The 27,616-nt window shown below is 42.1% G+C and overlaps 1 protein-coding gene across 1 annotated transcript; it reads right to left on the minus strand.

The window, feature by feature from the left end:
- Positions 1-14,857: 14,857 nt before the first annotated feature.
- Positions 14,858-26,937, minus strand: exosc10 (exosome component 10). The gene is made up of 25 exons (XM_035740676.2): positions 26,752-26,937; positions 25,967-26,103; positions 25,321-25,444; positions 25,110-25,214; positions 23,723-23,888; positions 23,380-23,488; positions 23,216-23,291; positions 19,911-20,021; positions 19,591-19,734; positions 19,251-19,441; positions 18,930-19,086; positions 18,675-18,823; positions 18,350-18,400; positions 18,133-18,244; positions 17,289-17,336; positions 17,103-17,178; positions 16,897-17,006; positions 16,654-16,743; positions 16,502-16,570; positions 16,252-16,345; positions 16,089-16,162; positions 15,817-15,994; positions 15,607-15,671; positions 15,354-15,430; positions 14,858-15,058 (listed from the first exon to the last, which is right to left on the minus strand). The coding sequence occupies exons 1-25, from the start codon at positions 26,863-26,865 to the stop codon at positions 15,028-15,030; spliced, it is 2,658 nt and encodes an 885-aa protein (XP_035596569.1). The 5' UTR covers positions 26,866-26,937; the 3' UTR covers positions 14,858-15,027.
- Positions 26,938-27,616: the final 679 nt, after the last annotated feature.

Consider the following 27,616-nt stretch of genomic DNA (forward strand, 5'->3'; position numbering starts at 1 on the left):
GTCTGCTACGTAATCTAAAGGACTGCAGACTCATCAACATTGCATATGAATCAGAGAAAATAACTACTCTGTCTGGTTTAACTTCCTCCACCCACTGCAAGGCCAACAGTAAGGCCATCAGCTCCGCCGTATATACACAGTACAGCCAGATGATCTGTAATGATCCGTCCTGTCCTTGGATCTTTTGAACCATCTGTGTAAATGGCCACAGAATCCTGAAACACAGTATCCAGACGTCTATTAAACAAATCAACACAACACAACACATCACACATCAGCTGATTGTGACCAGGCAACAAAAACCTTTCCAAGCCAAACTTGCATATCATAACCGCTACACACAGCCTACATTGTTGTCAACATATTAGCTTACGTCAAGTCAACATAGCTACTTGAACTAATGCGTTAGTAAACCCGCTACAATAATGCAGTACAGTGTACAGTTAGCAAGCAGTTACACCGGCAGGCCTCAGTGTGTAAAGGAGTGCGTAACTGGCTGCAGGGAAGTCAGGTGCAGGAGAACAGAAATGGGTAGCAAACGGAGCCCTTTATTGAGGCGAACAAAACACGGCACTCAGAAAACTAAACACACAAGGGTTACAATAACCCGGCGCAAATACATTTACATATAACAATTCCACACACAGACATGGGGGAAACAGAGGGTTTAATACAAGACGAGTAATGAGGGAATGCAAACCAGGTGTGCGGGAAAACAAGACAAAACAAATGGAAAATGAAAGGTGGATCGGCGATGGCTAGAAGACCGGTGATGTCGACCGCGGGAACACCGCCCAGGAGAGGGACCGACCTCGGCGTCGTGACACAGTGGCAATACATTTATAAAACCAAAAGCTTACCTTGACTTGGAAGAGTTACAGTGTTGGATAGCCATATCCAATTAGGTAACATAGCATCCCTCTCTGTTTGAGCCGGCTGTTTGAGTAGGCAAAACTAGCTAACTGCATTCTCTAGCTAAAAAAATAGAAAATCTCTCTTGCTTCTCAATTTTTTTATAATTACATTTGTTCAAAACTGTTCAACAATTGTCTTTCTTTGAGTCAACTACTCACCACATTTTATGCACTGCAGTGTTAGCTAGCTGTAGTTTATGCTTTCAGTACTTTCAGTACCTTCTCTGATCCTTTGATTGGGTGGACAACATGTCAGTTCATGCTGCAAGAGCTCTGATAGGTTGGAGCACTGTCCTCCAGAATTTGTCATAATTACTGTGTAAGTATGGAAGCGGGTGGGAACCACGATCCTCCTAGGTTTTGTATTGTATTGTTTGTATTAAGTCAATGTACCCAGAGGCTACACCATGACTCTACCCTACAGAGTGCTGTTGAGGCTACTGTAGACCTTCATTGCAAAACAGTGTTTTTTAATAAATTATTTGGGGACGTGAATATATTTAGTATAGTTATCTAAAAAGGATCATTTTAATGTTTCACTATTTTATTTCTATGAAATTCACTGAGGATGGTCCTCCCCTTCCTCCTCTGAGGAGTCTCCACTGTGCTTTGACCCTAACTGATACTACACCAGGCTAGGGGTTTTCTAGTTCCCACCACAACTTTACTTCTTGTGTTTCTCTTCTTTTTCGCCACTGTAACCCACTCATTCTCACTCTCTGTGCTATTATCTTCACCCGACTCACTAGCAGTTTAAAACAAAACCACAGTTTCCGCCATCTTCTCATATACTTTCCTTCATTCCGAATCATCCTGCCGCTCTTTGAGCCACCTTCTGTTCTACTCTGACCCAAGCCCAATATTGGACTAAAGGAGCCTAACGTTACTCCTTAGTCCAAGGACCGTACATGTTCTGTTTAAAGGCCGAATTGGCTCAGGAAGCCAAAACAGACAAAAACTCAATCTAAACGTGAATTGATTCTCAATTGCGGTACGTTTCTAGAAACATAAATCCTTCTACTTTCACATCACATCAAAATAATTTCATAAATGCAAAATACACCGACAGTATTTTTCAGTGAAAACACATTTGTGGCATCTGTCTTCCGTTTACACACAGGTGTTCAGAGACTCAAGATAGCTAATTAGCACAAGTGCAGTAACATTGAAATATGGCCATGTGGGAACCCTAACTTTATAAAAGGTATGTATCAAATGTAACCTTTATTTTATTATTATTTATTGACGATTTGAAAGATAAAAGGTCCTTATTCTTCCAAAACCGTACCGCAAGCGATGCATATTCATTTTCAGACCAAGCACCACAGAAACCCCTACAGAAGATGCCTTCGTCCAATTACTTATGTGTAATGTAATGGAACTGAGAGTCATGATCAAGGGCTACTCTGACCCTGGCAACCTCAACCTGTCTCTCACGCACTGGACACTTCTGATCCTCAGCAACATGGGCACTCCCACAATTTACACATTTTTTTCCTAGTGGTTAGAGCGTTGGACTAGTAACCGGAAGGTTGCAAGTTCAAACCCCCGAGCTTACAAGGTACAAATCTGTTGTTCTGCCCCCGAACAGGCAGTTAACCCACTGTTCCTAGGCCGTCATTGAAAATAAGAATTTGTTCTTAACTGACTTGCCTAGTTAAATAAAGGTAAAATAAAAATAAAAAACACAAAGTGCTTTTTCCCTCTGGATGGAAGAAACAAAGAAAATCATCACAAGTCCACTTCAAGCTACCTTTACCGATTTAACAGTACCCAACGTATTTTCTACCCAGCCTGATATGGATATGGATCAGCCAAAAGACTTTCTCCAAAAATGTAACTCCCACTGGGCCCGAATCATCCGTTGCATGACCATCGGGGCGAGACTCAGACCACAGGTAATTCATCTTCACTCTTGTCAAGTTAAATTTCTGAGCCATCAGAGACTACAGAATACCATTTGGATTTGGCACCATTCTTCCTCAACACACATCTTCCCACTGCACTTGGCTCTTCTCCTTCTTCCTCGCTGTCCATAACCACATCTACCGTGGCTTCATCCACTGTACTGCTTGCAGAACATGCACTGATGGCCTTTCTCCAATACCCACCTTCTCTTCCTTAGCCCAATTTACTAGTCTGGCTATCTCCGGCCTCTCCATGCTCACAAAATATTGGCTACTCTGCCCGCTTGTTGACATCAACCTGTATGTCACATTATGACGCACCTAGCATGTGTTCTTCTCCTGTGATGTTTTATGGCGAACGACACGCAAAAAGATGGCTGCACCTCTACACACGTCTTCCTGAAGAAATGTGCCTGTCCATTGGGCTGCCTTCCTTGAACCCTCCATAAAGGTACACGTGAACTTAAAAATATACAATAACGTTCAAAAGTTTGCGGGTCACTTAGAAATGTCCTTGTTTTTGAAAAGAAAAGCACATTTTTTGTCCATTAAAATAACAAATTGATTAGAAATACAGTGTAGACATTGTTAATGTTGTAAATGACTAGTGTATCTGGAAACAGATTTTTCATGGAATATCTACAGAGGTATACAGAGGCACATTATCAGCAACCATCACTCCTGTGTTCCAATGGCACGTTGTGTTAGCTAATCCAAGTTTATCATTTTAAAAGGCTAATTGATCATTAAAAAACCCTTTTGCAATTATGTTAGCACAGCTGAAAACTGTTGGTCTGATTAAAGAAGCAATAAAACTGGCCTTCTTTACAGGCTCAAAATTGCCAGAAGCAAAGAACTTTCTTCTGAAATTTGTCAGACTATTTTAGTTCAGACTCCTCACAAGTCCTCAACTGGCATCTTCATTAAATAGTACCCGCAAAACACCAGTCAACGTCAACAGTGAAGAGGCGACTCCGGGATGCTGGCCTTCTAGGCAGAGTTTCTCTGTGCAGTGTCTATGTTCTTTTGCCCATCTTAATCTTTTATTTTTATTGGCCATTCTGATATATGGCATTTTCTTTGCAACTCTGCCTAGAAGGCCAGCATCCTGGAGTCAAATGTAATCTATTACTTCTGTACTGCCATAGTAGTAGCCTATACTCAGATCTGGGCGGCCCTATACGCTCACAACGCAAGTTGCCTGGGGCCCCGAATATTGCGCAAGGGCCCCGCTTCCCCCTCATGTCAAAGCAGGTGTCAATGTTTACGACTTCGATGAGAGGATGAAGCGGAACTATCCTTCTGGTCACGAAAAGTGAAGAAAAAAAACATGGAGAGTGAATTGCGGGAACAGCAAGTTTGATGTCAGCAAATACAGTAACGTTAAGTTGATGTGTTAGCTTGCAGTGCATCTCCCTCTAGTCTGTCTGTCTTGCTAACCTAGCTGGGCAGTGCATATCTTGGTCTGCCTGTGTCTTGCTTGCCAGCCACTTCCAGGGCTGTGTTCTGTGATTTTGTGCCTGACAAAAGTGAGAGTGAAATACAACTATTTATTAAGTTTGATTAACACCAATGGGCAATGGTGTTTATAATTTGCAGCTGGGTAAAGATAACCTCGTAGTGTGTGAACATGCGTTCATATTCACGTGCACAAAATGAAACTCGCACTTTCCAGCAGCAACCTCTGGAGACCAATCCAGACAATTATATATGGGCGTGATGGCACTCCTCAGAGGTGCACAATTTTAAAACAAGACAATAATAATCTAGTCTCTCAGTCAAGGTTTAGTTACAATTCTGGACTAATGCAAGATTGAAAGCAATGGATTGACATTGACTATCGATTTATATATTGAATTTAAAATGTTGATTAGCTCGGCATACTGGGCAATATGGATGCACATCTCTCAGTGAATAATAACCATCAAGTATTCAGCCAAGCCATAGTATAAATAGTATTTTATATTTGAAAATGTTTAAAAAGGAAATCTGGGGGAGACAGTTTGAATGGGCCTGATGCAGCTGATAAAAATAATAATAGTATTGTTATATATAACATCTACAGGTGCTATGTTAAGTTTGTCAGTAGAGGAGATGCTGGATCATCAGCCAGTACAAGCATCTACTCAGTTGATCCACATCCAGCCAGTACTAACACAGACCCAGTACAGCCGGCTTCAGCAAATACTAAAACAGACCCAGTGCTGGCAGCTCAGCAAGTACTAACACAGACCCAATACAGCCATCTTCAGCAAGTACCAACACAGACCCAGGTGAAGTACAGGTAGCCTCAGCCAGTACTAGTATTGTTTTTGATGTAAGCTCTTTTCTTCAAAACACTACAAAATAATAAAGGAAGGCATGAATGACTGGTCAAATATCAACGCCATTCTGAAACACCATGATGGTCGTCCTGAACACACACACAATATGATTAAGTGGAGAGGACTTGATATGTGCCTAAGTCAGGGACAGACTCTTGACCAGATACAAATGACAATTTTGGAGGCTGAAAGAAAGATAGCGGGATGTCCTTACACATTTACTAATAATCACCCAGTCTCTGGCTGAAAGAAACCTAGCATTCAGGTGTTCATCAGACAAACTCTTCCAACCAGATAATGGAAACTTCCTAAAAGAGGTTGAATTACTGGCCAAAAATTGACCGTTATGGAAAATAATCTCAGCAAAAAAAGATGGAGAGATACATCCTCATTACCTTGGAAAGCGCACACAGAATGAGCTGATACAGATTGTGAGTGACAAGATTCTGGAAGCAATAGTGACTCAAGTCAGAGACTCAAAGTACTTCTCCATTATCTTGGACTGTACACCTGACATTAGTCACCAGGAGCAAATGTCCATTATTCTGAGAAGTGTTGCTTTAAAGGGAGAGCCAGAGATCAAGGAGCACATCCTCGGCTTTGTGAATGTTGAGGTTAACAGGCTTGAATCTGTCCACTGTCATCTTAGATGAGCAAAACGAGCTAAAGATTCCATTTGAAGCTTGCTGAGGGCAAGCTTATGATAATGGGGCCAACGTGAAGGGCAAGCACCAAGGTGTACAATCCAGACTGCTAAAAAAAATAAAATCCCAGAGCCGTGTTCATCCCATGTGGAGCACATACTCTAAATATTTTCATTGCAGATGCTGCCAAATCTTCAAAAGATGCAGTTGGGTTTTTTGGGCATGTGCAAAAGCTCTTCACCTTCTTTTCAGCTGGCACATAAAGATGGAGTGTTTTGAAGAAACACGGGAACATAACCGTGAAGTCATGGAGTGATGCAAGATGGGAGAGTAGGCTCCAAAGTGTTCATGCAATCAGGTATCAGGCTTCTGAGTTTCGGGAGGCATTACTGGAAGCCAGACAGACGATCAACGATCCTGTGGCCAAAGGGAAGGCACAAGCACTTGCAGAGGAAGTTGGGTCCTACCTCTTCTTGATTTGCTGTATTGTATGTGTGAGATACTGACAATGACAAACAAGGTGAACAAGCTCCTCCAATCCACCTCAACGCAGTTAGATATCGCAGTGAATTTAATCTCAAATGCAAAGGCCTCCCTCACTACATACCGGGAAACTGGATTGTCTGAGGCCCAGACAACAGCCAAAAGCATTTGTGAAGAAATACATGTGGAGGCTGATCTGAAAGAGAAGAGACTGAGAAACAGCAGGAGGCATTTCAGCTATGAGGTTCCTGATGATCCAGTGACTGATGCACTGAAAAACCTTGAACTCAACCACTTCAACATTGTGGTTGACTCTGCTGTGACATCCATGAATGAGAGATTTCTAACACTCAACCAGGTGACAAACCAAATATGGAGTGCTGCTGAACTTCAGCACTGCCTCTCAGATGTCCAGTGAATCTTTAAAGGCTCACTGCATGGAAATGGAAAACACTATAACCTTCAGAGGTGACTAACATCAGTGGAATGGACCTGGCACACGAGATTCAGAATTTGCCTGATCTGCCATCAGATAAGATGACTGTCTTTGAGCTACTTTCCTTTCTCTGTGAGAACAACCTGGAGGAACTCTATCCTAACCTTTGAATGGCCCTCAGAATTGCAGTCACCCTACCAGTAACAGTAGCATCGGCAGAGAGGAGCTTCTCAAAATGAAAGCTCATCAAAAGATACCCGAGGTCTTCCATGTCACAGGAACGTTTGAGTGGTCTGGCCATCATGAGCATAAATCATGAACGTTTGAGTGGTCTGGCCATCATGAGCATAAATCATGAACGTTTGAGTGGTCTGGCCTTAACTTTTTCATTACATTTCATTACATTTCATTATAGTACAACGGTTTGATTTGTCTAATCTTAGCAATTTCTTCTTAGCTAGCTACATAGCCGTCTTTGTATCAAAGATAATTGCGTAATTATCGTATTTCGTCGTCCTAACGTAGTCTACTGCCCAGCAGTTAGCCACATAGCTAACGTCTACCGTATAGCACCACTGTAGAAACTATTACACTCAACGACTTGATTGGTGTAGTGTTAGCTAGCTACATAGTTGTCTTTGCTGTCTTCGTAGCCAAGATAATTGTGTAGTTTAGAGTGTGTAGTCTTAGAGTGATTATCTTAATTTACCGAGTTTAGCTAGCCAGCTATTTGTCGTCCTTAACGTAGGAGACACTGCTAGCTAGCTAACAGCTAACAGCTAGCCAGCTATTTGTCGTCCTAACGTAGGAGACACTGCTGGCTAGCTAACAGCTAACAGCTAGCCAGCTATTTGTCGTCCTTAACGTAGGAGACACTGCTAGCTAGCTAACAGCTAACAGCTACCCAGCTATTTGTCGTCCTTAACGTAGGAGACACTGCTAGCTAGCTAACAGCTAACAGCTAGCCAACGTCTACCGAATACAACTTCTGCACTCAACAACCCGGTCGCATTCCGCTTCGCTCCACAGGTAGTATCACATTTTCATTTCATTTCATTACAGCACAACGGTTTGATTTGCTTGATCGTAGCTAGCTACATAGCCGTCTTTGTATCAAAGATAATTGTGTAGTCTAGAGCGATTTTCTAGGTTCGCTAGCCAGCTATTGTCGTTCTTTTAACGCAACGTAACGTAATCAACACTGCTAGCTAGCCAGCTAGCCCCCGAATAGTAGCACTGTAGAAACTATTACACTCAACGGAACGACTTGATTAGTGTAGTGTCAACAACGCAGCTACTGCCAGCTAGCCTACTTCAGCAGTACTGTATCATTTTAATCATTTTAGTCAATAAGATTCTTGCTACGTAAGCTTAACTTTCTGAACATTCGAGACGTGTAGTCCACTTGTCATTCCAATCTCCTTGCATTAGCGTAGCCTCTTCTGTAGCCTGTCAACTATGTGTCTGTCTATCCCTGTTCTCTCCTCTCTGCACAGACCACACAAACGCTCCACACCGCGTGGCCGCGCCACCTAATCTGGTGGTCCCAGCGCGTACGACCCACGTGGAGTTCCAGGTCTCCGGTAGCCTCTGGAACTGCCGATCTGCGGCCAACAAGGCAGAGTTCATCTCAGCCTATGCCTCCCTCCAGTCCCTCGACTTCTTGGCACTGACGGAAACATGGATCACCACAGATAACACTGCTACTCCTACTGCTCTCTCCTCGTCCGCCCACGTGTTCTCGCACACCCAGAGAGCTTCTGGTCAGCGGGGTGGTAGCACCGGGATCCTCATCTCTCCCAAGTGGTCTTTCTCTCTTTCTCCCCTTACCCATCTGTCTATCGCCTCCTTTGAATTCCATGCTGTCACAGTTACCAGCCCTTTCAAGCTTAACATCCTTATCATTTATCGCCCTCCAGGTTCCTTGGAGAGTTCATCAATGAGCTTGATGCCTTGATAAGCTCCTTTCCTGAGGACGGCTCACCTCTCACAGTTCTGGGCGACTTTAACCTCCCCACGTCTACCTTTGACTCATTCCTCTCTGCCTCCTTCTTTCCACTCTCTCTCCTCTTTTGACCTCACCCTCTCACCTTCCCCCTACTCACAAGGCAGGCAATACGCTTGACCTCATCTTTACTAGATGCTGTTCTTCCACTAACCTCATTGCAACTCCCCTCCAAGTCTCCGACCACTACCTTGTATCCTTTTCCCTCTCGCTCTCATCCAACACTTCCCAGACTGCCCCTACTCGGATGGTATCGCGCCGTCCCAACCTCCGCTCTCTCTCCCCCGCTACTCTCTCCTCTTCCATCCTATCATCTCTTCCCTCTGCTCAAACCTTCTCCAACCTATCTCCTGATTCTGCCTCCTCAACCCTCCTCTCCTCCCTTTCTGCATCCTTTGACTCTCTATGTCCCCTATCCTCCAGGCCGGCTCGGTCCTCCCCTCCCGCTCCGTGGCTCGACGACTCATTGCGAGCTCACAGAACAGGGCTCCGGGCAGCCGAGCGGAAATGGAGGAAAACTCGCCTCCCTGCGGACCTGGCATCCTTTCACTCCCTCCTCTCTAAATTTTCCTCCTCTGTCTCTGCTGCTAAAGCCACTTTCTACCATTCTAAATTCCAAGCATCTGCCTCTAACCCTAGGAAGCTCTTTGCCACCTTCTCCTCCCTCCTGAATCCTCCTCCCCCCCCCCTCCTCCCTCTCTGCAGATGACTTCGTCAACCATTTTGAAAAGAAGGTCGACGACATCCGATCCTCGTTTGCTAAGTCAAACGACACCGCTGGCTCTGCTCACACTGCCCTACCCTATGCTCTGACCTCTTTCTCCCCTCTCTCTCCAGATGAAATCTCGCGTCTTGCGACGGCCGGCCGCCCAACAACCTGCCCGCTTGACCCTATCCCCTCCTCTCTTCTCCAGACCATTTCCGGAGACCTTCTCCCTTACCTCACCTCGCTCATCAACTCATCCCTGACCGCTGGCTACGTCCCTTCCGTCTTCAAGAGAGCGAGAGTTGCACCCCTTCTGAAAAAACCTACACTCGATCCCTCCGATGTCAACAACTACAGACCAGTATCCCTTCTCTCTTTTCTCTCCAAAACTCTTGAGCGTGCCATCCTTGGCCAGCTCTACCGCTATCTCTCTCAGAATGACCTTCTTGATCCAAATCAGTCAGGTTTCAAGACTAGTCATTCAACTGAGACTGCTCTTCTCTGTATCACGGAGGCGCTCCGCACTGCTAAAGCTAACTCTCTCTCCTCTGCTCTCATCCTTCTAGACCTATCGGCTGCCTTCGATACTGTGAACCATCAGATCCTCCTCTCCACCCTCTCCGAGTTGGGCATCTCCGGCGCGGCCCACGCTTGGATTGCGTCCTACCTGACAGGTCGCTCCTACCAGGTGGCGTGGCGAGAATCTGTCTCCTCACCACGCGCTCTCACCACTGGTGTCCCCAGGGCTCTGTTCTAGGCCCTCTCTTATTCTCGCTATACACCAAGTCACTTGGCTCTGTCATAACCTCACATGGTCTCTCCTATCATTGCTATGCAGACGACACACAATTAATCTTCTCCTTTCCCCCTTCTGATGACCAGGTGGCGAATCGCATCTCTGCATGTCTGGCAGACATATCAGTGTGGATGACGGATCACCACCTCAAGCTGAACCTCAGCAAGACGGAGCTCCTCTTCCTCCCGGGAAGGACTGCCCGTTCCATGATCTCGCCATCACGGTTGACAACTCCATTGTGTCCTCCTCCCAGAGCGCTAAGAACCTTGGCGTGATCCTGGACAACACCCTGTCGTTATCAACTAACATCAAGGCGGTGTCCCGTTCCTGTAGGCTCATGCTCTACAACATCCGCAGAGTACGACCCTGCCTCACACAGGAAGCGGCGCAGGTCCTAATCCAGGCACTTGTCATCTCCCCGTCTTGATTACTGCAACTCGCTGTTGGCTGGGCTCCCTGCCTGTGCCATTAAACCCCTACAACTCATCCAGAATGCCGCAGCCCGTCTGGTGTTCAACCTTCCCAAGTTCTCTCACGTCACCCCGCTCCTCCGCTCTCTCCACTGGCTTCCAGTTGAAGCTCGCATCCGCTACAAGACCATGGTGCTTGCCTACGGAGCTGTGAGGGGAACGGCACCTCAGTACCTCCAGGCTCTGATCAGGCCCTACACCCAAACAAGGGCACTGCGTTCATCCACCTCTGGCCTGCTCGCCTCCCTACCACTGAGGAAGTACAGTTCCCGCTCAGCCCAGTCAAAACTGTTCGCTGCTCTGGCCCCCCAATGGTGGAACAAACTCCCTCACGACGCCAGGACAGCGGAGTCAATCACCACCTTCCGGAGACACCTGAAACCCCACCTCTTCAAGGAATACCTAGGATAGGGTAAGTAATCCTTCTCACCCCCCCCCCCTAAAAAGATTTAGATGCACTATTGTAAAGTGGCTGTTCCACTGGATGTCATAAGGTGTATGCACCAATTTGTAAGTCGCTCTGGACAAGAGCGTCTGCTAAATGACTTAAATGTAAATGTAATGGCCATCATGAGCATAAATCATGAACATTTGAGTGGTCTGGCCATCATGAGCATAAATCATGACGTGGGGAAACATGTCCTATGATGCCTCAAGAAAATGCAGAAGAGGAATATTTTGATGTTAAGATTTTAATTCAAACATTAAAATATATACACTTAGTAACATTTAAGATTGTACGGCAGAAGTGCATGTGTGTAAATGACTGCTTAACTATGTGACATACTTTCTCAACTTCTTCCAGACAGTCCAGATAGACTGGTGCCTGTGCTGATGCTGAAAATGCCCAGGCTGTAGAGGGAACCAAAAGTTAATCACACAGCTGTATAGGTTTTATTTGACTATTTTGAGACATAAAGCTGCAGCCATATCCTATAGGCTTATGGTTACATTGTAGAGACAACGCTGTATAATATTGTAAGGACTGGACTAATTACCAGGCAGCAGAGCCAAAGCTCATTGTTATATTTTATTTTCTACCATTTCTTATTTATGTTAATATTTACTCATAAGATTCTATAGAAAATATTATATTCAATAAATATTGTTTGTTTATACCTCATTCTGTTCTGTATAGGTCTACTTATTCTTAGACTGACAGATGGAGCAAAATGTGTTAAAGGAGGGAGGATTGTTGTGGGAGCACGGGTGTCAGGTGTGACAATGGCAAACGGTTTACATGTCTCACGGGTCAGGTAGGAGGGCCACTTAGCAGAATTTTGCTTAGGGCCCCAGTGAGGTCAGGACCGGCTCTGCCTATATCACATTCATTGCCAAGCTTAATTGTAATTTAACTAATTTTAAATGGGTACTATTCTAAAAGTGTCCATTCTTTTTTTTTCTCTAGGCATATCATAATATTTCAAAATACAATCGCGGGAAAACAACTTTGTTTGAGAGAATTACATCCAACCGGCCTCACAATCAGTATTCATCTCCCTTTTCATAGGTTGCAGACAAGCCTGCATAGCTACGGGAAATTGTTTTGAGTAGCGGGTGCTGAACACAAAATACAAAAAAACCCCACCTTTATAACAAAAGCATTGCATGCATCTATGCAGACTAACACAATCCAATTCCTAATGTGATGAGCAGCCTAAGCAAAAGACAAGACTCGGTAACAGTATCACTGCAGCCTAAGTTAATTTAACTCATGGCTTTTTGCAAAAACGCCTGTGGTGAACAGCACGCACATTTCTTTATAGGTTACCGCATAATTGCAATGGGTTTGTGTGTGAATGAGAGAACGAGATAAGAGGGGTGTTGTAACTAAATGAATATACGCAAGATTGTGGCTAATAAAACTGAGCACAAAAATAAACGGTTTCAATAACATTGACAGCTATGCGAGCCATTGCAAAAAAAACAACAACCCTGCCTTGTATCCAGCACTGGCAGGTGGAAAACTCACAGGGCCTTGCTCAGCACTGTTTTGCTTCGTGGTCTTGTAAGCCTATATGCTTGACATTATTAGGAGCAGACCTGCGAGCTATGGGTGAGAAAATGCCACGTTCCTAATATAATACTGTTCTCATTCCCCAAGATTAGAATTGTAAAAAAATATAAAGATTCTCTACCCCCAACTTCGTCGCAGGAAAACATGGTTTGGGATGAAAATCGCTATTGGTGTAAAGAAGACAATGAGATGGTCTTTTACTTATCAAAATTCAACAACTTGAGCGAACAGCGGCCTATCTTATTGGCACCAGCGGGGAGCATCGTCCATATCCCCGGTAACTATCACTGGTCAGTGCCACTGGAAACATTTTTGGACAATAATTTCCTCTTCCAGGTTAGATGGACTTCATATTGTACAATTTGTGTCTACCCTTTCCAAAGGCCTAGATTAGATGGTTGCAAACACAGTTGTTTTTATTGAGCTGTTTGTCATTGTCAGCAGTAACCTATAGGACTATTCTACCCTGTACATTTTTGTCACATTAAAACAATATTCTGCTAATGTCTCCAGACAGTGTAGAATTGTATGAAGTGGGTTTTACAAACACAAAAATCTTATATAGCCTAGGCTTACTCTACGCCACTACATAGTCTTTTTTGTGAACAGTGATTGAAGTTATACGACTATAATCTACTGATCACAGGAATAGTAGGCTATCTTACATAAGTCTCCAAATGTGATGATCGATGCAAGGAATGCTTTATTTACTTTTTTTAATGGTGAAAATTTTCTTCCCCAAATTTGAAACTCAGAGACCCGACTCAACTCAAACTAAACTGTATATCATACAGCAGAGCACCTGTCCAACTCTAAACTCCCACAAATAAATAGATAAGAGCATATCATGAGCACGCCGGGGCCCATATATAAATATCCCACGTTTTTTTTTTTCACTCCCCTACCCCAATCATTTATCTAAACAACGCAAAGTGAAAATCTTACAAATTCTTGCAGTTTTACCATCTAATCACCCCTACTTCATGGCATGGATCAAATCATAACAGATGTCATAATTGGCAGCGCAGTTTAGGTCAGAAAGGCTTCTGGGGTAACTCAAGTCAGGTTTTCAACATACTCTTGAAAATTGTAATAGTAGAATGCACAAGGTTTAACTGGGTAGTGCATCAGTTTTCCTCTTATCCTGTCAATCATTGCATACCTTACAGAGCCATTTATAAATTGTCAGAAATGTCCAGATCAACTAACCCAACTAGTCAGCTAATGTTTTTTAGCCCATAGATTGTTGTAATGTTTAAGTCACTTAAACTTAAGTCACAAACAGTTTGTGTCATGAACCGTGCTTATATAAATAGATGTGGTGTGCGTGCAGGGGCGGGATGTTCCCTTGCGCTTAAAAGGGGGGCCTGAGTGAAAAAGTTTAGGAACACCTGACCTACTGGATTGGAGAAGAGTTTGAGATTAAGAGTTCCAGTGATAAGCACAAAGTTCTTAATTTTTTTAATAATTAAGCGCTGCTCCTGCACACCTCTCGCCCCAGTTTCGGAACAATGCATTAAGTTGTCAGATAATTTTGTCTTGTTTCGGTCAACTGAAATGAAAATTCCTTTTTGTTCTTTTTTTTTCTGGGTCTATTTAGTCAGTTATAATCCCATCAATTGCCACTGAAAAATAGGTGTTTGAAAAAAAGCACAAATCCGTCGCTGTGGACATATAATATACAGTATATTTTGTCCATTTATCTGCATATTGAGGTAGCTTAGAATAGATACTTTGTCAATTTGTTAACTTTTTTTGTCTGTCTTTACAAGATAGTATCAGTCAACAGGCATTAATACACAGTCAGTATAACAAAAGGGATTTCCTACGCTCCTGTTCTTTGGCTCTCCCCTCAACCATTACTTTCAGCCAGGTATAATAGAACTTGTTGCCCATTAGACAACAGTCACTGGTTGCTGATCATTTACAAAACTAATCTTGGAAAGGTACTCAATTTATGAAAACTACTGCAAATGTCTTCAAAATGATCATTCCCAAAGTCTGCAGTTTTGACCAGTTCCTCTTTTAATGAGTGGCAGCCAATAACTGTATGAGCTTTAACAACAAGTGTGGTTAAAAATGTACCTGAAAGTCTAGTCTGAATGTTTGCAAGCACATTTTGTAAGGATTCCATCAACAAATAAAATAAGACAAATTCCCTTAAAAACTATTTTAATAAGCAGGCTGCAAATACTTTGTTAAAGAAAAAAATATTTTGTGCACCACTGTACTGACATAGGGTAACTAGATCCACACACAAAACAATCTAATTTTAAAACAGGTTTCCTTTTTGAGAAGAGAAGAAAAGTTCATTGATGGGTAGACCTATCTTTTAGGCCAGTTACGACGGACTCCTCTGCAAGATGAATAAAGAAAACCAACACAGTGATATTAGTAGAACAATCAAAACTGGAATTGTGATAGAAAATTAATATGCACGTCACAATGGTAAAATGTAAACTGGAGATACCCGCCATTTTCTAGAAAAAGTAGACGAGATTGTTAACTGTAAACAGTTTTAGGTGGCTAGCTAAACACCATGCCTAATTGTGGCTAAGCAATTAACTTATTTACTGTTAATTAGCCACAGCAAATATCTTTGCGAGCAAGTACGATGGTGTCTCCAAAACAGCAAGCATGGATCTTGTTACCTTTCGGATTTTCCACCAAAAAAGGACATACTTCGGTTTCCAGCACAGGCATTCGATTTTTGTGCTTTTGCATTTTTCTACAGAAACCAAAAAGAATGTTCACTTGATATTACAATAGCCATGAGTACTGTTACTTTTCCACAAATATCTTGCCAATGTTAAAGGTAGACTTAGCAAGATGACATTGAATGCACAATGTACACAGTGGGTTAATTTGGCAAATGTAATAATTATAACTTGATGTTAATAATACCTTTTTCCTGGGTTCATGACCTTGTCTGTCTGGATCAAACTGTTTACCATCATTTCCTTTGGCCCCTAGAACATCACAAAATTATTTATTTCACCACATACAATGAGAAAGAAAGGTCATGTGTGGAGATGCAAAATAATCGCATCAACCAACTACAAATATCATGACCAAAGTCAGATAGAACATAAACAAATACATGTGGTTGCGTACCAGCAAAGACTTTGAAATCTGACTGGCTGTAGTCATATGGTTTGAAAACGAGAGGTGTTGTAGAGTCCTCGTTTTTCTTCACAGCAGCTTTCATTAGTTTCTTGTTAGGTTTTGGGGTCGATTCTCCTGTCGCACTGGCAACCCTCTCCCTTTTCTTTCCTCCTGGTTTTATAGATTCCTGATGGAAATGTAAACACAATGTAATGAGAACTTGCCTGCACAGAATTGAAAATGTTTTCTTATAGCTCTGAAGAAATTTGAAAACTACTCACTGAAGCTTGCTGGCGCACAGTCGCAACATTCTGAAGTGATTCCTGGTAGCTCTGCTTGGCCTTCTTCCTTTCCTCTGTAGGACAATAAATCTCACAATATTCACAAAGGATGGTTTGAAATAATTTTAGAAAGTTAATTTGAATCAAGTCAAGTACACCACACCTGCTACTGCCTTTGCCTCTTCCTTCGCTTTCTTTTTGGCCTCTACCTCCTTCTGCTGCTGTTCCACACTCTGCAGCTTCCATCTATTACTGATCTGTTGAAACATAGTGGATAATATAACAAGCAGGACAAATTAAGTTCGACAGCTCGAACTTCAAGATAATATTGACCTTCTTCGAGTTCAGATTTCAGTGGCATAATTTCTGCCACAATCATTGTTATGTACAAATATCAATGAATTAATAAATACCTCATATATTTTCGTAGAGGGGTCGAACTTAGCATTTTTGGAGATATGGATGTCGTTTGACGGTAGATACTAAAAACAAGAGGATGCATTATAGCAACACAAACAAAACACATCATTGGTTAACCACGCATTACCAGGTCAATGCAACTTACCATTCGGAAAGGGTTCTGAAAAGACTCGACAACCCTGCATGCTTTCTGTTGAGCCACTGTGAGGTTACCAGGGTCTTTGACGGTGTCCTCCTTCAAAAGAAGCACAAAACACGCAAGTCACCAACCGAGATCATTACAGTCATATTTCAAACAAGTCTTATAACAGACAACAAATCTGAGAGGTGTACTGTAGTGTACCATTCATTCATGGGCCAAAACACAACCAGACATCATAGTTCTTACCTCAAACAATGTGATTTTTGCTGAAACTACTAGACCCAGCATTTTATGCATGTCAACCTCCTCTCCCTGCTCCTCTTCAGAAAAGAGTGCCCCCTTTTTGGTTGAGAGTTCTGAAAGTAGACGCAAAGTACATTTTCATTGGTTTAATTGACTATAGCCAAGGACAACATAATTAATGTTAACAATGGACTCAAGATATATCTTACTATCTGGGTTAAAGCTGGGGATATCACTTTCAGAGACTCTGGATGTATCATGAGGACCAAAAAGAGGAATTTCTGGCTGCAAAAAGAACCAATGCATGGCACTTCAGATAGGCAGTTTTGCTCATAAATGACCTGTGAAAATGTATAACCAAGTGGATGTGGTATCAATTAACTAGTTTTACAAACCTTTTTTATGGGCGTGAGTGTTTTCTTCTTGTCAGCCACAATTTCAGCCTATATACACACACACACAGAAAACATTGATTCAAGTGAAATCCATTGTATAAATGCAGGGGGCAAACTACATGCCCCCCATGACACCTACAGCACCCGATGTCACAGAAAGGCCAAAAAGATCATCAAGGACAACACTGCCACTGCCTATTCACACCACTACCATCCAGAAGGCGAGGTCAGTACAGGTGCATCAAAGTTAGGACGGAGAGACTGAAAAACAGATTCTATCTCAAGGCCATCAGACTGTTAAAACAGCAATCACTAATTCAGAGGCTGCTACCTACTTTGAGACCCAGTCACTGGCCACTTTAATAAATGGATCACTAGTCACTTTAAACAATGTTCACATAGCTTACATTACTCATATCATATGTATATACTGTTTTTTATACCATCGTTTGCACCTTGCCTACGCCGTCCTGCCATCACTCATCCATATATTTATATGTACATATCCTCATTCACCCTTTTAGATGTGTGTATTGGATAGCTGTTGGGGAATTGTTAATTACTTGTTAGATATTACCGCACTGTCGGAACTAGAAGAACAAACACTCGCATTAACATCTGCTAACATCATCTGTATGTTACCAGAAAAATCAGATTTTATTAGAGTACCTTTATTCACTAGTTACTTATTTGACACTATAACAGCATCAAGTCACCCAAACCAAGATGTGTCAGGCTGGTTAGTGAGGTTGTCATCATTGAAAATAAATAACTCAATTAATTCAGGTAGTTGATGGAGGTTAAATGTAGTATACAATCAACACTGCCCCCAGGCATGTCTCACCTTGAGAAGGGGCATCTCCCGGGCCTGCTGCACCAATAGGTGGAGCTCGTTGACCTGCTGCCGCACCAATGGGGGGACAGGGTTACAGCAAGCGATGATGCCTTGAGGCTCTCTGGTAGAAGAAAAACAGATGGGGATTGTTTAACATGGTATTAATGTTTGTGTGTGTGCATATGCACAGGTGTGTTTTTTGGGGGGGACCGGCATCTCAACTTACTTGGGCAGGATGTCAGAGATCTTAATCATCATATGATTGGGCAGGACATATCTGAAACACATGGCAAGCAAGTTTAAATAAAAGTCATATACTTAACAAAAACCCTTGCCATTTTCATTATTTCTATCTCAGTTTGAGATGAATCAGGTGATTTTACATATCAAGCAGTGTGAGAAGCTTACTGGGGAAAGAGGGCAGCAAATGTAGCAGACAGTATAAAGCTGGCTTTCATAGACCAACTTCACAATCCAAACCAAATACTCTTGAGCATCTGGATCCTAAGCGAGCAAACGCCAAATGGGTCCATAGGCAAGACCCTCCCTACCCAGTGCTCTCATCCTCCTGTCTGGCCAGCTTGTCTCTCCAGCCGTACAGCAGTCGGAAGGCAGTTAGCTGCTGCGTGTTGAACGCCTTCTTCTGCTTCCTCAGCAGGTCCATGTAGGAGTCATCGGTGAAGAGCGGCTTCATGTATTTCTGCAGAGAGGGGTTTTCACTGTTATTGTCTGAACAAGTTAACAAGGGAATTAGGCCTAGGTGGTGCGGTAATGTTCAGTCGCGCTATTCAGCTCGAGAAGTGTACCTTTAATGAGATGTCTTTGCTTTTGTGCCAGACCATCTGCAGCAGGGCAGGCTGCCCATTGCCCACGTCCCACAGGTCCACCCTCAGCCGATCGTAGACATAGAGGAGGTAGTGGGTATCTGCCCGGGCATACTGAAACATCTCATCTGGCAAAGGCCTAGGGAAAATCAAAAGCAATTCAATCAAATCATATTTTGCTCCCAGGCCAACGTGAACAGCTTTAAGTGAAAACTATTTAGTACACATTCATGAACAATCAAAGCACACATGAACATCTACAACATCAAAGTGCATAATAGAGGGTTAGCGAAATGACATTACCGTATTCTCCAGTCTGCCAGTTGGTAGCGTTTGTCAGAGTCCACGTTGCAGAACAGCTTAAGCAAGTGGTCAAGCGAGTGCCTGCCCAGATTAAGGGTACGTGACGCCTGGTGAGTGTCAAACATGTTGACAATGTAAAGGCCCAAATCCTTTTGCAGCCACTCAATATCAGAGTCGGCACCATGGAAAACCTGTGAAAGCCATATAAACCTACATTAGTGACTCAAATTCTAGGCTATACTGAAGTTTCTGTAAACTGAAATGCTAAGCCTGCTAACATTGCCATTATTGAGCATTGGGCTGTGAAATCCAAAATGTGCTTAGACAACCAGGAAATGACCTTGACGATGGCGGGATCTGTGAAAGCCTCATTGAGTATGTACAGCTCACTACGCAGCTCCAAGGTGTCTATAATGAAGTCTTCATCCCGTGTTGAAATCTGCATCAGGCAGGTGATGCCCAAAAAACTTCTGTAGGAGTGATGCTAAGAGAGAAGATACACATGATTCAACAGAAAATCCTGGTTGGGTAGGACAGATGAGAGGTCACAAAAGGCTAAAACTAGCAAGCGTTAATTTCCCCCATCTTTAAAGCTTAGTTATTTGAGGTACAATTTAATTGTCTCAGACAGAGGAACATGTGTAAAACCCTCAATTGTACCTCCAGATCTACTGCAAACTCTGACGTCTTGGCCAGTTTCTCATTTACTGCCACCAGATCCTCCAGATTGTCAATGAATGAGCACTTTGTCTCAGCAAGTGGTTTGTACATCTGAAAAATAAAAACAAAGAAAATGAAGTCTGGCATCAATTGAGAAAATGTATCACAAAAAAAAGTGCTTATTTGTGCCAGAGGCGAACTTGACCAATATTAGCTTTCAATAAAGATATCCAGCAATGTCAAGGTCAACAAAGTGTCAGGTGTCATGGTCAAAATACTTCATGACTGCGTCAAAGTGTATTTAGCTATTCAAAAATGAAAGTGACACCAGATGGACTTGACAAGGTCTCAGGCATGATAATGCATATTTTTGTTTGTAGTAAAGTAGCCCAATGTTGCAGGTTTTGCTGAATATATTATTGTAATCTGCAACAAGTGCCCGTGTGGGGTATTTTCAAGTGAAAATATTGGACTTTATTATTTTATATATACTTTAATGGTTGTTTTTTATTGACTCTCCCCTTTAACTGCAAACTAGAGGGGGGCTTTGGATGACGACTGGCTGTAATGCGAACGAGTGATGCGCGTTTGGAGCAATACTGGGTGTATCTAAACCAATCATTTACATAACAGAATGCAGCACGCGACTGGAGAAAAGACAACCAATTAGCTAGTTACAACATCAGCGCGCGCTCGGAAAGAGGCGTGGTTAATTTACAGCAGCGCGTCCCCTGAACGATAACAAAGAGGTAGGTGAGAAGCCTGACCACGGAGACGGGGGTGAGAAGGTGATGAAGCGTACTTCATGAGCTGTAACCGAAAACTGGCATTTGGAAAGTTTGAGTTGAGGCAGAAAGTGTGGTGGAACAAGTATTGTTAGCATTGTTAAGTATCTTGCTAGCTGGATCGAATTACCCGTTATAGCTTGCCAGAGAAATGTTGAGCAACTTTAGCCAACTGAACTGATCAAATAATTTAGTTTATGATGTGAAAATAAAGTCAGACAGCTAACGTTAGCTAGCTAATGTTACATCATCAGATGAACCAACGTTAGTAACCTAACCAATTCGATCTAGTATGAACTGGTAACGTTATACCACTCCTTGCCGTTCCTCAAGTTAGAACGCGTTAGTTGCTTACTGGACCCTGGAATTCTGAAATGTTAACTAGCTATCGAACTAACTACAATCTGTGAACTAATGTTTTCCCTATACAGTAAGTTAATTTTCAGAATGAGAGAATTGTGTGAAAATGAGGCATTACTTGTTAAACAGTTAAGTGTCACTGGAGCTGGCTTAAGCTGGATGCCACTATAGAGGTGAAAGGACCACCACACACTTTCCCCCTTTCTCACTTTTTCAATACAGTGGATAAAAAGGGGTATAGCGGGTGTATTCTCTGCCTGAAAGAGATCAATTATGTCAACAAAGGGTATCATGCTCTGCTGGCACATTGTACACTTTCTGCCTGTGGACATCTGTTCTACAATGTAATAATGTGCAGTAGCCGAAAGATATTGCTTTTGTTGTTTTGAACTTGACAGTAACACTTGTGAGTGAGGGGGGATTATTACATTTTTGCACACATGTAGCCTTGTGCACTTGATCGATGGCCACTATAATAGAGCAAAAATAGAATGCCTCTGTCTCTTTCTACTTAAGATGTTTTTTCCCCCAAGTGCAATATTTAGATGTGTGTGTGTGTGTGGTCACAAGCATTCTATTATAAAGGCTGTCTTGGCTAACAGCAAAATCAGTGTATTGTTTTTTTCTTAACTTGAGTGCCATTTGCAATAAAGTCGAGGAAACAAATAATTGGAATGCTTTCCTTATTTTTTAAAGCTGTGAGTTAGGTTCACATTAACCACTATTTTACACAGATTGATCATGTAGATAAAATATTATTTGTTTAATTAGTTAACCCACATTTCCCCCTAGAAGGGATTTTTGCATGTTTCAGTGCAAAAAAAAATAAGAAAAGTAACCTTTTTGGGCCCTCAACAGTTTGCATCCCTGCTAATAGTCCATCAAGTTTGCCAACACAACAGTGGTGGGCCTGATAGTCGACGAGACAGGAAGCAGGTGAGAGCACTTGCAGTGGAAAATGACATCTCCCTCAATGTCAGCAAAACCAAGGTGATCGTGGACTACCGGACACAGGAGGGGACACCCCCAATCTCCATCAGCAGGTTGCAGTAGAGGGTCTAAAGATTCAAGTTCCTTGGCATACACATCACAGAGGATCTGACATGGACCAATCACACAGACAGTGGTGAAAGCACAACAGCACCTCTTCAACTTCAGGCAACTGAACTTTGCATGGGACCTCGAATCCTCAAGAAGTTCTACAGCCGCACCAATGAGCATCTTGACCGACTACATCACTACGTGGCAGGGAAACTGCACCGCACACAACCGCAAGGCTCTACAGAGGGTGGTGAGGATGGCTCAACACATCACCGGGGGCAGGCTCCCTGCCCTCCAGGACATTTATAGAAACCGGTGTTTGAGGAAGGCCCAGAAGATCAAGGACTTCAGTCACTCGGGCCATGGACAGTTAACTCTTACCATCTGACCAACAGGTTCTGAGACAGCTTCTACTACCAGGCCACCAGACAGCTAACCCTAGCTGTCTACCTGCTCAGACCTGCACCATAGACTATTTGCACTGACTCTCCACTCAAGCACACAACCAATGTCAACGCTGCTGTTCTATTTTATACTATTTATTCAACTGCGTGACCAACACACTATCCAGTTTATTTGTATACAGTCATACTTGTCATGGGACATTAATTTGTACTGTATATACTATTGTGCACATAGTTATAATACTATGTATATACCTTACAATTACTAGTAATTTTTTATTTGACCTTTGTATATTATTGATATTGTACTGCAATGTTGAGTGAGCTAGCACAAACACACTACTGTACTTTTATATCTGCAGTGAACTGTGTATGAGACTAACAATTAGATTGAGTCCGTTAAGAGTCAACTTGAGCAGAGTGAGGTGTATAATCATTGATCTACAAATAATATTCCCTGCTAAATAATAGGTTTTGTGCGATCAAGATTCACAGAGCCTCCCCTGACTCAGGCAATCCCCCCACCAAACACACACACGCACAACCAGACATTGATTGGAGACATCTTGTGTAAATAACATTTCCTCTGACTTTTTACCTGCAGCGACACTAGCAAGATAATGCTTGAAATACCAGTGTCTTATTTTATTGCTCAAAACGCAGGATCCTAGTTATGACGCTATACCTCAAATAAAGTGTTAACCAAACAATTTACCTGGGGTTCAGGCTTGGACAGAAGATTCTCGGGTAACGCAAGGTGATCCAGTTCGTATTGGTATGGGTGAGTGAACCTATGGAGGAAAAATGATAGCAATGTCAGATGGGATGTTATCACATTTCAACCTTGGAACAAGAGTACACAGACTCAGAATGTCTTACATGTCTTCTACATGCTCCTGAGTTCTCTGCTGGTGAATGAAATCAGCCAGGGCGGCAGGGACATCCAAATCCTCTGGTCTCTCTTTGCGAATGTGTTTGTTGGTAAAATCTACAACAGGAAAGACTGAATCAATGGACATCTTCATCGCACCTCATTGCATGTACAATTTATTTAATTGGTACTTTTTAGTAAAGAATTTTGTATTTTTGGCAACTACATGGAACACAATCGATCATATTGGGTAATACAATGCTGATGTGTAATTTCTAAATACCAGGAAAGTGTTGGCACAAAAATAAGTTACAACTGAATTTTTTGGAAATTATGGCAAACGCGACCTACATGAAGGAAGTGGTTTTATTGCATTGGGTTTGACGAAGATCTTTGGAGTAAACGGTGTGTTGCTATTGTCAACTTTTTCCCGGAATTTCAACTGAGGTCTGGTGACGTTTTTGGCTTGGAGGAGTCGGAATGTCTCTGAACTACGTCCAGAACCAGAGTCACCACCCTGTTCAATAAAGACAAAATACAATCAATAATACTACCATACCATTCCAAACAACGTTATAAACATTAACTTTTCGTAAGATGTGGACATTTGTCTCCACTTCCTACCGTCAAAAGGACAACCCGCAAAGTACACTAGCTTTCAAAAGTTCGGGGTCACTTATAAACAAACGTCCTTGTTTTTTGAAAGAAAAGCACATTTTTGTCCATTGATCAGAAATAAAATGTAGAAATTGTTAATGTTGTAAACAACTATTGTAGCTGGAAACGGACGATTTTGAATGGAATATCTACTTAGGCGTACAGATGCCCATTATCAGCAACCACCACTCCTGTTTCAATGGCACGTTTTGTTAACTAATCCAAGTTATCATTTTAAAAGGCTAATTGATCATTAGAAAACCCCTTTGAAATTATGTTAGCACAGCTGAAAACTGGGGCGTCTTTCTCAAACTAGACATTAATGTACTTGTTCTCTTGCTCAGTTGTGCACCGGGGCCTCCCACTCCTTTCTATTCTGGTTAGAGCCAGTTTGCGCTGTTCTATGAAGGGAGTAGTACAAGATCTTCAGTTTCTTGGCAATTTCTCACATGGAATAGCCCTCATTTCTCAGAACAAGAATAGACTGACTAGTTTCTGAAGAAAGCTCTTTGTTTCTGGCCATTTTGAGCCTGCAATCGAACCCACAAATGCTGATGCTCCAGATACTCAACTAGTCTATAGAAGGCCAGTTTTATTGCTACTTTAAAACAGTTTTCAGCTGTGCTAACATAATTGCAAAAGGGTTTTCTAATGATCGAGACTTAATTATAAACTTGGATTAGCTAACACAATGTGCCATTGGAACACAGGAGTGATGGTTGCTGATAAATGTAGTTATTTAATTAAAAAGAATCTGCCGTTTCCAACTACAATAGTTATTTACAAAATGAATGTTTACACTAGATTTCTGATCAATTTGATGTTATTTTAATGGACAAAAAAATGTGCTTTTCTTTAAAAAACAATGACATTTCTAAGTGATCCCAAAACTTAGGAACGGCAGTGGACGTTTAAATGTTTTTCAACATTCTGTCTGGTAGAGATTATTGCATATTTTTTTACAGCGACTTCTTTCAGACTATGTATGGAGTAACCATGATAACAGTTGTAATGTTTAGACAATAGTTCTGACAGGTTTGTCATTTTGTGGCCCCTGTGCCAAGAAGCTTTGTTTCTGCACCTTACGATTCCAACTGGATACAACGATCTTAGGGGGCTGAAAACCTGCGGGCATGACAGGTTGCTGGCTCCTGTTGACTCCGGCAGCATCATCAAGCAGAATACCCTGAAAATCAATTTTTAAAAAGGGTTGACTTCAGAATAATTCCCAAAATAATGGGGAATTAGAAAAGTCATTAGTCCAGAATATGTTGCCACTTTGGTATACATACCACTTTCTCAAGAATGACATCATTGGAGTCAACCACCAAGTCAAATCTTTCCTCCAACCCCGTCAGTTTGTTGCGGTCTCTCATGTGAGCTCTGCAGCCATGGTGGTGCATTATCTGACTCATACTGACCATGGGAAGAAAAAGACAAACATGTTGGGAAGATGGTGCATGAGCGACTTATGCCAACCATTTTTCTTGGCAGCAATGTCAAACTGTTTACAATCCAGTACTACTTTACCAGTATGTACATGTGGCCCGACCACAGCTAAGGGCCATTTTCTTATGTACAGACCTTAGTTGTGGTATATTGGCCATATACCACAAATACCCAGGGTGCCTTATTGCTATTATAAACTGGTTACCAAAGTAATTAGAGCAGTAAAAATAAATAAAGATTATACCCGTGGTATATGGTCTGATTTACCATGACTGTCAGCCAATCAGCATTCAGGCTAGATGATGTGAAGAGGCTCACAATAATGACTGGAGTAAATGGAATGGTATCAAACGTATGGAAACAATGAGTTTGATACCATTTCATGAATTCCATTCAAGTCATTACTATGATCCTATCCTCCCCACTTATGGCAGCTGCACCTCCTGTGAAATAAAGCAATGCATTACGGGGTTACAAATTTTTACTCACCAATGCAACAGTCCATCTCCTTGAGTTTCACAGAATTCTTGAAATCCCGGGAAGCTGCGATATAAGTCATATTCATCCCCTACTTGCGGTAGACTGGCAGATGCCTTGGTAGCTGCTACGACAGTGCCCAGTCCATACTATAGAAGAGAAAGGGTAAGGCTTACTCAAAGTTAAAATTACCTTTATGCATAATGCAGCTAGCTAGCGTCAAAGATGGATATACTGACAAGATACATGGTTAAATGCTACTAGCCTCATACCATGAATAGCAATCAAGACAACTCTGAAAGCGTTTTTTCTCAAAGTTTCCGGGATGTCACGTGTCTTACTTACAGCAGTACACTCTTAATTACTGAAGCATTACGAAACTTCTATTCGAGTAAATAAACCAACCTCACGTAGAAAATAAGTCATACATTTTTTTTTGTTGACCCAATGTGACATTCTCATGGACTTCTGTACAAAATATCATTGCTTGTCGAAACAACTCCACCTGCTGGTGGTTGAGGGAGACAGGTTTTACGCTGAGTTGGGCCTCTGGTATTACTGTGAGGATTCTCGCTCGCGAGAAGTGGAACCTGGCGTGACCATCCTGAACACCCGAGACAAAATTCTTGCTTATGTTGTGTATAAATTATTTTTTTGTTAGAATCTTTAAAGCATTAGTTAGGCTTGCTAACGTAGCTGAAGCTACTATTACGAGACATATAGCTAGTTAGCTAACGTTAGCTGTTCCACGTTTTACATGCTGCAGACACAGTACAACTTGTTAATCAGCTCACTACCTTCACAAATGCATCCACATCCTTGAAACCGGGACAAAACTCGTTGTCCACACCAGCTGGGTCTTCGTTAACAGATTGATTATTATTGTGTTTGTCACTGTTTGAAGAATCCATCTCTAATTTCTGTACATGCGAGTGGCAGGAAGCAACCGCGCTTGGTTTTTCTTCTTCACCGTTGGGTTTTATGGGTAACACTAACATTAGATGAGCAATAGCGCCACTAACCGGACTGGAGTATAGAGCAGAGACAGAACGCACCATATTTTAGTTGTTTTGAGTAACTTTGAAAAATATATATAGCATATATCACTCACATACAATTAAACCCCCCAAATGACTAGAGTGCCCTTAGTAAAATAACCCTAAAAGTGTTTGTTCTGTCCCCCATCTCCCACTGCTCAATATCAACTTGCACCCACCCTGTGTTGGCACTACTGTGAACTGCACAAATATTTTATTACGCTTTGTGTAGGCATAGGTTAATTAAAGGGCGGGACTGTTTTTGTGGACCCTGCATTCTATTTCTCTCCTCACACAAGTCCACAAGGCTGTTGTAATTAGAAGATTGTACCAGCGGATGGCAGTGTTCATTTGAGAATTGTCCCCATCTTCCTCCATGTATATCAAAATGTACACAGATTTGCAGTTGTTATCGTAGATACAGCGAAATGCTTGTATTTCGAGCTCCAACAGTCCAGTAATACCTGGAAATACAAAATAATACACACATAATCCATAATCAAGTAAATAATAAGAAATTAGGAAATATCAGAATGAGCAATGTCAGTCGGTAATATACAGTATACTGTATATTTTCCACACACACAAAAAGCTTATTCTTCTCAAATTTTGTGCACAAATTTGT

This window comes from Oncorhynchus keta, chromosome 28 (assembly GCF_023373465.1).
Source record: "Oncorhynchus keta strain PuntledgeMale-10-30-2019 chromosome 28, Oket_V2, whole genome shotgun sequence".
In the NCBI taxonomy this organism is placed as follows: Eukaryota; Metazoa; Chordata; class Actinopteri; order Salmoniformes; family Salmonidae; genus Oncorhynchus; species Oncorhynchus keta.